This window comes from Podarcis pityusensis (genome assembly GCF_964106645.2).
Source record: "Podarcis pityusensis genome assembly, chromosome: 15".
Lineage (NCBI taxonomy): Eukaryota > Metazoa > Chordata > Lepidosauria > Squamata > Lacertidae > Podarcis > Podarcis pityusensis.
This window is the reverse complement of record NC_138040.1, coordinates 18,070,793-18,084,230: the sequence shown is the minus strand read 5'-3', so window position 1 is coordinate 18,084,230 and position 13,438 is coordinate 18,070,793. Positions and strand designations below refer to the sequence as shown.

Sequence of the window (13,438 nt, the reverse complement as noted above, 5' to 3'; positions counted from 1 at the left end):
CTCCTCTCCCTCCCTATCTCCCAAGCTCCAAACTGTCTCTCCAAAACCTCTCCTTTTCAGCTCCTTCTCCTGGAACCCCGGGCCAATCGGAAGCTGCCATTCATTAACCATTTGGTGGCAGGGAAAAAAGAAAAAGAAAACACTTGGTGAACCAACCTGCCCAGCAAAATCATACTTTTCCGTCACACCTTCCTGACCAGCATTTGCAGGCACATTCATATAAATCCATATCTTACATCTTTTCTGGAGACTGCTGCACGCCACAGTTGTAAATACCAATATTGCTTTGCTTATTTGGAGGGAAATTAGCAGAAACCAATAGATGCCAATATTATCTTGCCTGCTTTGGGGAAAGAGCAAGAAGCACTCAATTTATTATGATTAGAATATTTATACAAAATGACTGGTAGTGAGTAAAATGGCCTTGAAGCTTTAAACACAGCTGATACAGTGTTACAGAATGGGAAAGATCATTGGTTTAATGCAAAACAAAACATAGGCCACCCCAGCCCACTTTGCCTTGGCCATAAGCTTAATTAATAGTATTGAGATAGCAGAGGAAGGCTAAAGGTTGAGGAATTACCTTTATATTGAGGTTTGAGGCAGACATTTAGAGACCCAGCTGAACTGTGTGTATTTTTCATAGCTGGTTTATAGGAAGGAAGGCAATATGAGGAAAGATTTTGCGGAGTTCAGAGAAAAGGAGAAGGAAACAATATTGGGGACCTCAGTTCCTGATCCATTTAAGTAGATCTGGGTGCATAATCAGACTTAACACAGACATATCCCTCACTGGATTGAGAACTGTAGACATAATTCTGCTATGTATCAAAGTGAAGATGCAGTCTTATCTGCCCTGTATCGTTTTGGACAGCATGAACATTTTATTGTGTATTTGAATGGTAATCCCCATCCACATTATTGTGCAACTTACTGCATATGTACATTTTATTTGCATGTGAATAGAGCTGGAAGGATGCCATTGGCAGCATCTGCCAGATTTTTCACTTATAATTGTGAAGGTGACTACAGAGATAATCTGTGTTGCCTAATAGTTACAATTTTGTTTAATAAATGGATTTAAAAATCAAGCAAATGTCTACATACATGCAGACATTTTCAATATATAAAGTACATACTGTACAGCGGACCCTCCGGATACTTAATTCGTCCCGGGGGTCCGTACTTACCCCGAAAAGTCCATATCCAGAGGCACCACTTCTGCACATGCACACGGCACAATAGAGCGCTACTGCACATGCGCATGTGACAAAACCCAAAAGTATAAACTTCTGGGTTTGCCGAGTTCGTAACTTGAAATAACGTTACCCGAAGATGACGTGACCTGAGGTACCACTGTGTAATTAACATTTATGTTGTTTTTATTTGTTTATGCCTGCAGCCTAGAGCTTGCTCTATGAATCTGCTGTTTTATATAATCACAATCTGAATAAGTTGTTAAAACTATGCTCACTATATGAGTGTACAAAGCCATTGTTTTTATTTTCTTAACAAGTTACAATTCTTAACATAATTAAACAATAGATTTTCACTTGGAGATCTTGTACCATTTAAATGGCTTTGTAGACTTAAGTGCTGACTAAGAAATAAGTCCCACAGAGTTTGATGGGCCTTCCTGGTATTTTTAGGATCACAGCCTCAGATTAATAATGAGCCAGCCAGGAGCTGACGCTTTAAGAATGGTGGACAAGGTCTGGCCAAGAAAAGTCAGCATACACAATTTATCAACCTCAGTAATCAATGTCTAAGCATTGTCTTTCCAAAGCCACACTTGCGATCAACAGTGATGTTCTCCAAGAAGTGTTTTCCGTAAAAGAACATTAAATCACATAATCTCTAATATGATTTACTAAAATTGCTGTTCCTTTTTTCTGTTTTGAATATTTATGATATACTACAATTATGATTTGGGAGATACAAAGAATTAAATGTAGACTGAGTAAAACAAGTATTTGCCTCTGTGCATAGTAGTGTTCGAAACTTACTGCGTAGAAAACAGGTCATTGTGTTTAGGTTGCTTGGGAGTGTATTGTGCACACAACAAATCATGTTTGGGGGGGCCACAGTTAGAAGAGGGAGCTTGTGAGAAAAAGATGTGGACTTCAGAGACTACTTTTTAGTTGGGCACTTGGTCTTTGCCTCTTTCTGCATGCATTGCACCATTTAACATGTCAGTTTGATATCCCTCTCAAGGTATTTTCTACTTAAATCTGAGTTGATAGATTAATTTACAGCTAAATAAAAAGTATATATTTTTTATTTTTCAGAAAAATACTGTTAACTTTCTCTCTACAAGTAGGTCCAAAATAAAAGCAAGATAGAAAGCTTAATACAAGTCCAACCATATCAGTACCTAGGGCAAATAAAATAACAGAACGTGGATAGGTAGTTCCCAGACCCATGGGCCCTAAATCAAAGAGATTGTGATTTTAGTTGGTTATTTTGAGACACACATTCTTATTACTGAACTATTTATTAAGCCATCCTTGCAATCATTGGCTTTTGAAATGTGTAATCGAAGTAGTAAAGTTCTTACAGAGCTGATTATATATCTTGGTGCATACATGCTTCCATTAAACTGAAGATTAATGTGTGTTGTTTCTTTAACTGCCTAGGTTCAATAGATGAAGGGGTCACTGAGGGATTGCCAACACTCCAGAGTACCTCTGGTGGTAACGTTCATGCAGATGATGATGACCGGTACGTACACACACAGTGTGAGAAGTGTTCTGCAGGGCCTAGGATACTGTGAGACTGCACACATGTATGCAATTTCTGTGCAGAGTAAGATACAGTTCATATCTAATGGATCACATGATTTAGAAAGGTTGTGAATGTTAGTGCTTGATTATGTGCTGAAATGGTTCTGAGGTTGAGATTTTAACTAAAGAAGAGAGGAGGGGCATAGTTATTATTATTATTATTATTATTTATTTGTATCCTGCCTCTTCTCCAGACTGGGACATAAGGCAGCTTACAGAATTTAAAACAACACAGATAAAATACAAAAAGCTAAAAACATATAAAAGATAATTGTTAAAAAGTTATTAAACTATAATAGAATTAAAGCCATGTTAAAAAAACAAATTTATTAAAATACAGATAATAAAAACAGCACGGCACTGTTAAAAGCCTTTCCTTTAAGGAAAAAAAAGTTCCCAAAAGCCTTCCAGAATAAAACAGCCAGTGTGGTAGTAGTTTTGGACCCAGAAGGTCAAATTTCTTTTAGTCAGAAAGCTTGCTGGGTAACCTTGGATCAGTCACCAATTTTCAGCCTAACCTTGTTACACCACAGAGGAAAGGTGATTGAATACCAAAGTCATAACCAATTGTATGTACTAAATACCATTATCATTGTAACAACAGTTCTTATGCCAATCTTCAACCTTGGTTGAGGCTGGCAGGAAAACCTTGAGCTGGGGTATGGGGAAGGAGTGTGCAGTCTCAGAACTATCAGTCTCTTATTGTCTGCTTTTGGTTTTATTTGGTAGTTTATTTTATTTTGTACTGCATTAATTCTATATAAAATCAGTGGGTACAAATTCATAAATAATCTTAACAGCATGGTGAGGTAGTCACTGCTGTTGTAATTTGTACAAGGCCACCCGAGCAATTCAGATGAGAGGTGGGATTTAAGCCTGGTACTTGGTCCAGACACTGCAGCCGCACTCTTGATTTTACTAACCCATCACAAATGTAACCAGTTTTCTGAAAGGCTTACTTTAGCAATGATTCAGATGCAAATTCACTGTGACAGTATTTTAATGCAAATTATTCATTTTCATGCATTGACTGCCAGCATGTTGTTCATCAGTTTCCATAAGAATTCCACTGCAGCCAAAACAGTCTTTTAGGAGATTGAGGGATTTAATACAGTTTAGCAGAATGAACTTCAGTTTTGCTTCTGAATTTGTTGTTGAGGTTTCGTTGTTGTTTTTATATACATTCATATTTGTGTTTAGGTATTTCACATTTTTCTCCTTGATCTCCCTCTAAAAGAGTGATTGCTTGCCTCTTCAGATTGGAGAATGTCCAGTATCCTTACCAGCTCTATATTGCTCCTTCAACCAGTAGCACAGAGAGACCCAGCCCAAATGGCCCTGATAGACCTTTTCAGTGTCCCACCTGTGGTGTTCGATTCACCCGTATTCAGAACTTAAAACAGCACATGCTCATCCACTCAGGTAAGGACCTTCCACATTGTGCTTCTGAAATGCATTGTTTGATCGCAACCCCCATGTGACTTGAAGAGCATGCAACATCTTTTTTCACTCAGCAGCCATATCCTTGCTGGTGCTGGGCCTTAAAAATATTATTATTAATAATAATAAATAACAATAGCTAGGCTAACATTCTTCCACATTGGAGCCTTATTGCTAGGAGTTCAAAGCCTTCCTAGCTAAAATAAATTAAAATGGTGCACAGAGATGCTTTCATAAGGGTTTGGAGCTGTGTAAAACAATAAAACTGAACAACACAATCCTCTGCATGTCTACTCAGAAGTTCCACTGCGTGGGGTTCAATTAAGTTGTTGAGTGCACAGAACAAGGTCTGCTTATGCAACAGGACTTCTCCCATGTCCTCCTGTGCCCCTTAAATCTACTCTAGGGGGTTCAGGGAACATGTTTAGGAGATATGCAGAGGGGAGAAGTGATCAGAACTTGTTCCCTCTGCTCATACCACACATGGAGTTCAGTAGGACTTGCTCCTAGCTGGTGTGCATAGGATTGCAACTTAGGAGTGCATTTTCAGTCAACCTGTATAATCAAGAGCAGAGAGGAAAGACTGCTTAGTCTTAACATCTGTCTACCATGAGGAGAAGAGTGCAAAGAATGTTGCACTGTGGCCGACCGAAAGCATTCTTGCAAGCATAACAAAATTACCAAGCATGTGATGCAGGCATTATTGCTCCAACACTGTACATCAGATTTAAGTTATGTATCCTGCAGCTGATTGATATCTATTTGAAAGATTCATATTCCCAGCTTTTTGAAAAACCACTGCTATTACTTTCAGCCTTTGACGGCTCTTAGAAGCTTCAGAAAGCAGTTTCCGTGTTCATAGGTAGAAGCTTCTGCCCTTACAGTCCGTGAAGAATGGAGTTTGCCCCTTATTGGCTTAAGGTGGGGAGAGTCAATTTCCTCCTTCTCTGTCTTCCCACAGGCATTAAACCATTTCAGTGTGACCGTTGTGGGAAAAAGTTCACCCGGGCTTATTCGCTAAAGATGCATCGCCTGAAGCACGAAGGTAAACGCTGTTTCCGGTGCCAGATATGTAGTGCCACTTTCACTTCCTTCGGGGAATATAAACACCACATGCGGGTTTCCCGGCACATTATCCGCAAGCCTCGGATTTACGAGTGCAAAACATGTGGCGCCATGTTCACCAACTCTGGAAATTTAATCGTTCATCTGAGGAGTCTGAACCATGAAGCGTCAGAGCTAGCAAACTACTTCCAGAGCAGGTGAGGTGCACCGCAAAAAACCTATCAGGGAAACATGCCTTTTTTTTATTCCTGAACCATCTCTTCCTGTGTTTGGGGCAGCCTGTAGTATCTTTTTCCACTGGGTTGCCAGTTTATTGCAGTCCAGTGGTCTACTGCATCCTTGTCACCAATAATCTCTATTCTGCTTTTGGGGTTGTAAAAAACTGTATATATTCTATATATTACATAATCAGGGCAGCATGTTGCCTTTAGACTGCCTCACATTAATATTCCCCTCGGTTTACTGACCAGGAGTATCCATGAGGAGGTTAGCAGTGTTGAATAGGGTATTCCCATCTTCTTGCCTTTGTTTTCATAACTTCTTTAACAGCTGCATCCAAATGAAACAAATTACCCTTTATGTGGCTGATCTGGTTTGCAATGTCTAGTTATGTTTCAATACTACTTTTTGACGGGGAATTAATTTCAGCTGACGTGAAATGGATAGCCCTCCCAGTTTCAGAAAGGAAGGGCACCAACCAAAGTTGATTACGCCAGATGTTTAGCAAATACTTAAATAAATCTCCCATTGAAAATAATTGAATTGAAACGGCTTTATATTGACTGGCTTGTACTTGGTAGGGCACCCTTTAAAGCCTACCACACAGAAATGTTTGTTACAACCCTTTATTATTTACTTCTAATATCAGTTTTCTCTAATATGTAATTGACCACAAACAGTAAACTTAAGGAACCTTTTGTTTCAAAACTTTTTTTTAATGTATGCCATTTTGGTTTTTGATTTTGTCACAGATCAAAATGCTGGTATGTATTTTTGTTTAACTTTTGTTTTCTCAGAGCCCTTTTATGATTAATTTTCTTGGGTAGCAGATACATTTTAGTGTCTCTTTAAGTTTCCCACTCCCACTTCAAAAAAATTGAATTGTCCAAACCTCCGAATATTATTTTTAAATTTTGAAATCCTAGTCCAACAAAAATATTTTTCATTGGGTTTCACCCATTAAGGTTTATCCACACTTACCTTTTGCCCTACTCTTTTCAGGCAGAACCCTGTGCTTTAATGTTGTGTGTTTTGTTTTGTTTTGTTTTGTTTTGTTTTGTTTTGTTTTGTTTTGTTTTGTTTTGTTTTGTTTTGTTTGCTCCGAGCTTTCCCCATGAAAACCTGCTCTTTAAAGCTGAATCGGAGCAAATGTCAGTTCATGTTTTCTGCAGATTTTCAACACTATGAAAAGCGAGTTTTCATGGGAACAACTCCAGAGTAAAAATAGGGTGCTCAGACTTGGAGCTTTAAATCATGCCTGGAAAGAGCGGAGGAAAATTAAGTGTGGCTAAGCCCTGACTTTGCAATACAAGACCACCCAGTGTCATGGGAGAGTGAAACAATCAGGTTGAGAACTGAGGGTTTCATGCCCTCCATGGCTTTTCCCCGGGCAAAATTCTCCACAACCACTTTTTCCCCACGCTGCAGCTTTCCCCAGAGTAGAGGCAGCTAGTGTGGTACCCTCCCTGTTACGGTTTACAACTCCCATCATCCTCAACTCATGGCCATTGGCCCCAGAGCCCCTAGCTTAGTATAGGGTTATCTCTGCCAGGGGCAAGGGTGGGGTGAATACAATTCATGGGCCTGATACTTGTTTTGTTTTCTGTATTCTTTTATTTAGGTCTGCTTCCTTACTGGTTCCTCTTTTTTCAAAGCAGACAAACACTAAATCTTTTCCCATCTTTTTGGGGCATGATTGCACTTTGATTGTACTGTGTGTTTTTCATATGTCTTGATGGGTGGCCAGGTTTGAACCTATGCCCAGATAACGAAATTACCACCAGGGAGTGGGGAGTGGAATACAAAATAGACCTTCTGCTGTAGTTTTGCATGATATCACTGCAATTTGGGGGCAGTTCACAAGTTTCAGCTTACATGCAGAAAGCTTGTGGGATTGCTGCATGTTGGAATTCTCCATGCTAGCACAGACATTTGAAAAGAAAGCTTTGTGGTAGCATGAAGACAATAACCATGCTAGAGTCACGGGACAAGCTGCTCTAAAGGAGTGACCTAGCATGTTATATAACACAGGTGTCACAGCACCTTTGAAAGGCATATGAGAGCCATAATAGAGATTTAGTTCTTAATGGCAGTTTTTCCTGAGGCCATGCTGTGAAGTTAGCTTTATCGTTGCCTTACGACATGCTGTAGCTAGCACAAGCATGTTGAATGTTTCACTAACAAGTAACTGTCTCTCTTAACCTTTGACCTCCCTTCTAGTGATTTCCTAGTACCGGACTACTTAAACCAAGAACAGGAAGAGACCCTTGGCCAGTATGAGCTAGGAGAGCATGGATTTGAAAGCAGCTCCTCTGTCCAAATGCCTGTCATTTCACAGGTTTCATCAACTCAGAATTGTGAAAGCACTTTCCCCTTGGGGCCTCTGGGTGGGTTGGCAGAAAAGGAAGAAGACATGCCAGAGCAGCCAAAGACGACTGCAAGTGCCGACGTGAGCCGGGATGACCCCCCGAAACCAGGGCTCTCGTCTATCACTATTGAATAAGTCCGCAGTTTGGTTTCATTTTTGTCTTTTTGGAAAGTGCCTGTGTTTGGTCTTGTACATTTTAATTTAATTTTCAGAAAAGGGGGGGTGAGAATGTACCCCTTTTTAATTTTGTAAGCTATGCTGTTAAAACCATAAACTGCAAAAGATATTACACTATTCTTCACAGCCAAACGCGCACTTCTGTGGAAACATTTTAAGACTGAAATGCACAGTAAGGTTCTATCAGAACATCACATGCACTTCTAAGGGAAAGCTAAGCACACTCAAACTACATTTGTGGTTTCTCATTCTGCAGTTTAGACCTAATTGTTAATGGATTGCTTCGCTCACCCCATTTTTGCAGGATTTCTGGTGCAGGAAGAAAAATTAATGGTGCTTAAAATGATGAGTTTTGAGAACACACGCACACACACAAAAAAAACAAGTATGGAAGAGAAAAATTTGCCTGCATTGGTAGACCTTCATGTATTGTTTAGAAGGAATAATTTCGGTCTGTTCTTTTCTTTAAGGCATGCTTACTATACTGTTTCTAAAGCTTACAAAACCTCTGTTTTTAGAAGCGGATGATTGATTGGCTTTGGCAAAGCAAAGGGGAACATGCCTAGGTATGCTCACCTCTGACATGCCACTCCTTTTTAGAAACTGTTCATGCAGATGGCCTTATCTGAATTTCATTCTCCGAAGTGGTACATAAAAAAACTCTGTAGTCAAGAAGTCCTAGTTGTATTAAACACCATAGAGTAGTATGAATATATGACAAGGAGAGAGTTTACAAAAGGCAAAAGAGCTTTTGTGCATTAATGTACTCTTTTGCAGTTACACATCTATGTATGCACTTCGGTTTTATTATACTGTTTTTAGATAATGCAAGCAATTTATTTTCTTTTAGAGGCCAAGTTTCTAACCCAACAGGGGTTGTTTACAGAAGGCCTATTAGCAATGATAAAATCTTCCTGTTTTAAAACATTTTTATACCCTTGCCAAGCTGGTTTCATAAAAGCCATTACTCTGGCTACATACACAGATCCAGCAAGCAATAATCAGAAAGACTTGCCATTTCATTTCTCCCTGCAAAGTTTATAAAAGGTTGTAAACACATGATAGGGCATTTTCAGGCCGGCAGTTTTTGGGGGTTTTGCCAACATCTTCTGTCGTTGGTAAGACTTGGAAGTTTAATTTGGACTACATTTTTTAATCTATCTTTTTCATTTGTTTGGTTTTGAGTATCCTGACACATCGAAGTTTCACAATTCACCAAATGTTTTTTTAAGTGAAATTTATCTGAAGGAGGTACCAATGAAATGAATTTCACATTATCATCACACTAAGAATAATTTTTTTTAAGTGGGGGGCTGATAGGGAAAAAAATAATTGAGTCACTGCAGAGGTTAATTAGCAGGGCTGATACTTTATGCAGCAATAGTTGGAAATCATAGTTTTGAAGAAATTTGATGTTCTACTAATACACAAAACTAAGGAGGCATCTCTTTGTACAAGTGTTCTGTTAAATAGATTTAGGTTTTTCTTCCCATGATTTTCAAATAGAATAAAAAAATCACACTTCCACTATTTTCAGCAGAAGATGCCCCCACTGAGGCTCTGTCCCTCTTCTCAGGTTGAACCTGTATGAAGTACGATGGTTCCATCATATAACAAAAATCAGCAAAAGAGAATCGTTTGTACCGCAGTTTTAATTATTCCTCTGGATGCATTGGACTGTCCATTTATTTTATCCCATAAATGCAGGATGAAACTGACTTGAAGTAGCAAATTCCAATAGGTAAATATTTTGTTTTGTCTTGTCACAAATCATATTAAGACAACGAGTCTAAATGATGCAGGAAGCACATCGGTTGCATGCAAATTCATTACTTGGCAGACCATCCAGCAGGTGTGCTTTGCAGTTGTTTAACCTCTTTTCCAGAGGATGGAGGGGGTCTGCCTACACAGTACATCTTATCTCTATAAGGTCAGTTATGAGTCATAATTTGCAAGTGCAAATTGCACATTTGATATGTGCAAATGTAGAGCAGGTGATCTACATTTAGGAGATGTGAAACTTCATATCAGAAGTAATACAAAGGAAAACACTAAATGAAGAAATTCATAAAAAGTGTGTCGAACCTCAAGTTTATTCTTTCATAAGTAAAATTGAGCATAGTTACTGTTTATGTGAATTACGGGCTACTGTGTTGTGTCACAGTACAAAAAACCCATCCCTTGTTGTATTTATTCAGTATTTTTAAATCCCAGCCCAGTAAAGGATCAGTTGAAAATTCTCTCTTCCACAGAAAGAAACATTTTTGTAATACATAAATGTTTCCTGGTGAAGGAATACCCCCCTCTCCATTGAGCTACCTATCTGTGAAAAAGAGTCCTTGTTTTTGTACCTTGACATTTGGAAATGTTAACTTGCTGAGTCGGATGTCTGTTAGAAGCATTTAAAATGAAATCTCCTAGGTAAATTTGGGGTCTTACCCATGTTTAACTTGAAAACATAACCCCACTTATTTAAATTAAACTTTACTTCCAATTAAAGTGTGCCTAGTTTAAATAAGCTATATGCTTATATGCATAGCATATTTTAAATCGGGGGTTGCAAACCATCAGCCCCATGGGGTATTTATAAGCTTCTTGAAAGTTTGGCCAGTGCCGTGGAGAAATAATTTCCTCCTTCCTCCTGCAGCACCAATCTCTTTACCCAAGCCTGAGTGATTGGTCTTCATCTCTCCATCCCAACCTGGGCTCTCAAAGAGAATGACCCCATCTCCCCCAGCTTGCTCCCACAGTCTTCTATTTCAAAGAGCTTCAGTGAACTAATCTAAAAGCCACCAGCTGGATGTACAACCCTTCTTAAGGCTTAATAACCTTTGCCCATCCCTGTTTTAAATCCCACTGAGCTTGCATCTTTTCCAAGGCATCATCATAAGAATTGCACTGGGGGAGCTCAATGATGTTTCCAACCCAAGATAATAAAATTGAGTTTCTTTGGTGATGCTTTTGTAGTGTTGGGATTTACAGTTAACCATCCCAAGTTATTCCAGCGGTCGCTCAGTGAGACCTACACATGTGATGTAGCACCCAGAGAATCTGGATATACTGTACAGCCTTTCCATGATTTGTGTGTGAGAGAGATTTATATCCAGAGGAAAAGCGTCTGTTATCACACAGAATTTGGAAAGGGCGCAGGTGGGAGTTAGGATCTACACCTGACATTTTCCTCATCTCTCAGAAGTTGTGAGGCTGGTTTCAATGTGCCAACAGGTGATACCCACAAACACCTATGGAGAGGGTATGTGTACGTGGGAAATGAGACCATGTTCCCCCAATGTCAATTTCATATAGCAAACCTCTTGTCACCAGCTTAGGGCTCATTTTGCCTTTTATGCATCTTTTGGAAGACCGTTCAGCCTCTTCTCAGACTGACCAATTTTTTTGCTCCCCTTTCTAACACAGAACATGGTATCTGTGTCCTTAGTTCTAGTTTTGGCACTTATCCTTAGTCTGAAAAGTGTAAATGTGAAAAAGTGTTGTTTTTAAGCAACCAGTGCCAGTGTAGCAAAATATATGAATATATATATTATATATTTTATAAAATGAAAGTCCCTAAGCCCCAGTTCCCAAAAGAGATTAAAACTGTATTTTTTTAACAATGCATTTGCAAATTTTAAAATAGTGGCTTTGGTCAGATTTTTGGGGGGGAGGGATTGTTACTAATTTTTCTTCACCAGCCTTAAGGTAGAAGATGGCAGAGGGTTAGATCCTGTTCCTCTGCCTTTTTCTTAAAAGTCTGCAGAACGCAGTGCACCAGGAATGGTTTGGATGAGGATCACTATAACAGAGGCAATTTTTGCTCCTTAGTTGCCTTTCTGCAGAAACTAAAGGCTTGCTTTTCTTATCCCAGAAACAAACAGAACAAACAAAAAAGTGAACAGTCCTTGCCCTATGTTTCTTTAGGAACAAGTGTTTCCTGCTTGGATTCAGGGGTAAACTCTGCCTTTCAAGGCTTTCGGGGGTCACATTTGGCTGGGAAGCGGAGTAATATTAGAAATAAATAAATACTAGAGCTCATCATAGAATAAAAGCTGGTAATTTTAAAAAGAAATGATGCAAATATTTTTAAATGCAAGATAACTGGTTTTAAAGCTCTGTGGTGTGTTGTTGTTTTTATTTTAATTTCTCTGTGTGGTATCAAGAGTACTTCAGCGGGTCTCGTGAATCTCTCCCAGGGGCCTGGCCACCTCGATGATGCTCTCCAGCAGCACTGTTGTGACCTCCTTTCTGGACGGGGTTAGAGAGACCTCAGAAGGGTGGTGCAGTTTGGTTTGGTTTGGTTTCGGCTGCCCGCATGCTGACAGCTTTATTCTGACTTCCACCCCACCCCCCCAACGGAAGCTGGAGAGTGCTTCCAGGCCCCACTTTTGCAGTGCTGTCTTGTCTCTGGGCCTTTGTAGAATCCTTAAAGGGGAAGGGAGTAAAGATGGATCTGGGAATGTGAACTGAACTCTCAAGGGGCTCCCCAGCCACTGTGTGTGTGACTCCCTCCCCTTTCTAACTGTGCCAGTCTTCAGTCACCAGCTGCCCATCTCATACAGCTTTTCTCATCCGTGCCGACCACAGCTAGGCTACTTGGCATGTTTATTGAACTTAATGGAGAGAAAAAAAATGTTTTTTGGGTTTGGTTTTATTTTTAATGTTGAAATACACTTTGCATTTTATATACTATATCTGGCTATTAGTATTTTTCAGGAACCCATAGTTCTTGGTGGCTATATATATATTTTTGTGACTTTTTGTAAACTAAAGTGCCGTTTCACTGTTACAATCATTTTTAGAGTTCTTGTAATCAATGTGAATATCATGGTTTTTTCAAAATCTGTTCTGAGCCTGTAGTGTTCGCTTTTGTGATTCTCTGTGTGATGTATATATTCTGTATAGTTACCTTGTACTGAAATATTAGCTTGTTTGATATAAGAAGAATATGTATTGGGTACCTTTTTTGCTAGCCTGGTTGTTTAATCTTTAAAAAAAAGTTCAAAAACAAAAAAAATCTCCAGACTGGTCCCATTAATAAGTCAAAATTGAGAGGGAAGAAAAACTAGTTTTGAGTGTCTTTGGATCGAAACATGATAAGATTTTTCATTAAAATATTAATGTTTTATGGAGTAAGCACCTACTTTTGTGTTGTTATTTCTCCATGTCTATGTGCATGTGATTTTCAGACACCAGACGGGATCCAAAGAGCACATTGGCCTTATCGTTTATAAGGGAAATGCTTCCCATGCTCATGAGGAACTTTCTGCGCACATGGACGAAGGCCAACTTGCAGTCCCGTAGACTAAGTGCTGTAATAGAGAGACTGTCTGGAATGTAAACTACCATCCTAGCTGTGCAAGCTTTCAGGGTGAACAGGAGGTGAAATCAT

At 39.3% G+C, this 13,438-nt stretch overlaps 1 protein-coding gene across 7 annotated transcripts in view; it reads left to right on the top strand.

Moving 5' to 3' along the window:
- ZBTB44 (zinc finger and BTB domain containing 44) overlaps window positions 1-13,182 on the top strand; it is a 32,943-nt gene extending 19,761 nt beyond the window's left edge. For 5 of the 7 annotated variants that reach the window (XM_080983518.1, XM_080983514.1, XM_080983513.1 and 2 more), the window contains 4 exons: window positions 2,637-2,721; window positions 4,042-4,205; window positions 5,185-5,485; window positions 7,728-13,182. In XM_080983518.1, the coding sequence (XP_080839644.1) occupies window positions 2,637-2,721; window positions 4,042-4,205; window positions 5,185-5,485; window positions 7,728-8,010 (833 nt within the window). In that variant the 3' untranslated portion in view covers window positions 8,011-13,182. The remainder of the gene's footprint in view (window positions 1-2,636; window positions 2,722-4,041; window positions 4,206-5,184; window positions 5,486-7,727) is intronic. The other 2 variants (XR_013979953.1, XM_080983517.1) reach the window with 2 other exon arrangements.
- Window positions 13,183-13,438: the final 256 nt, after the last annotated feature.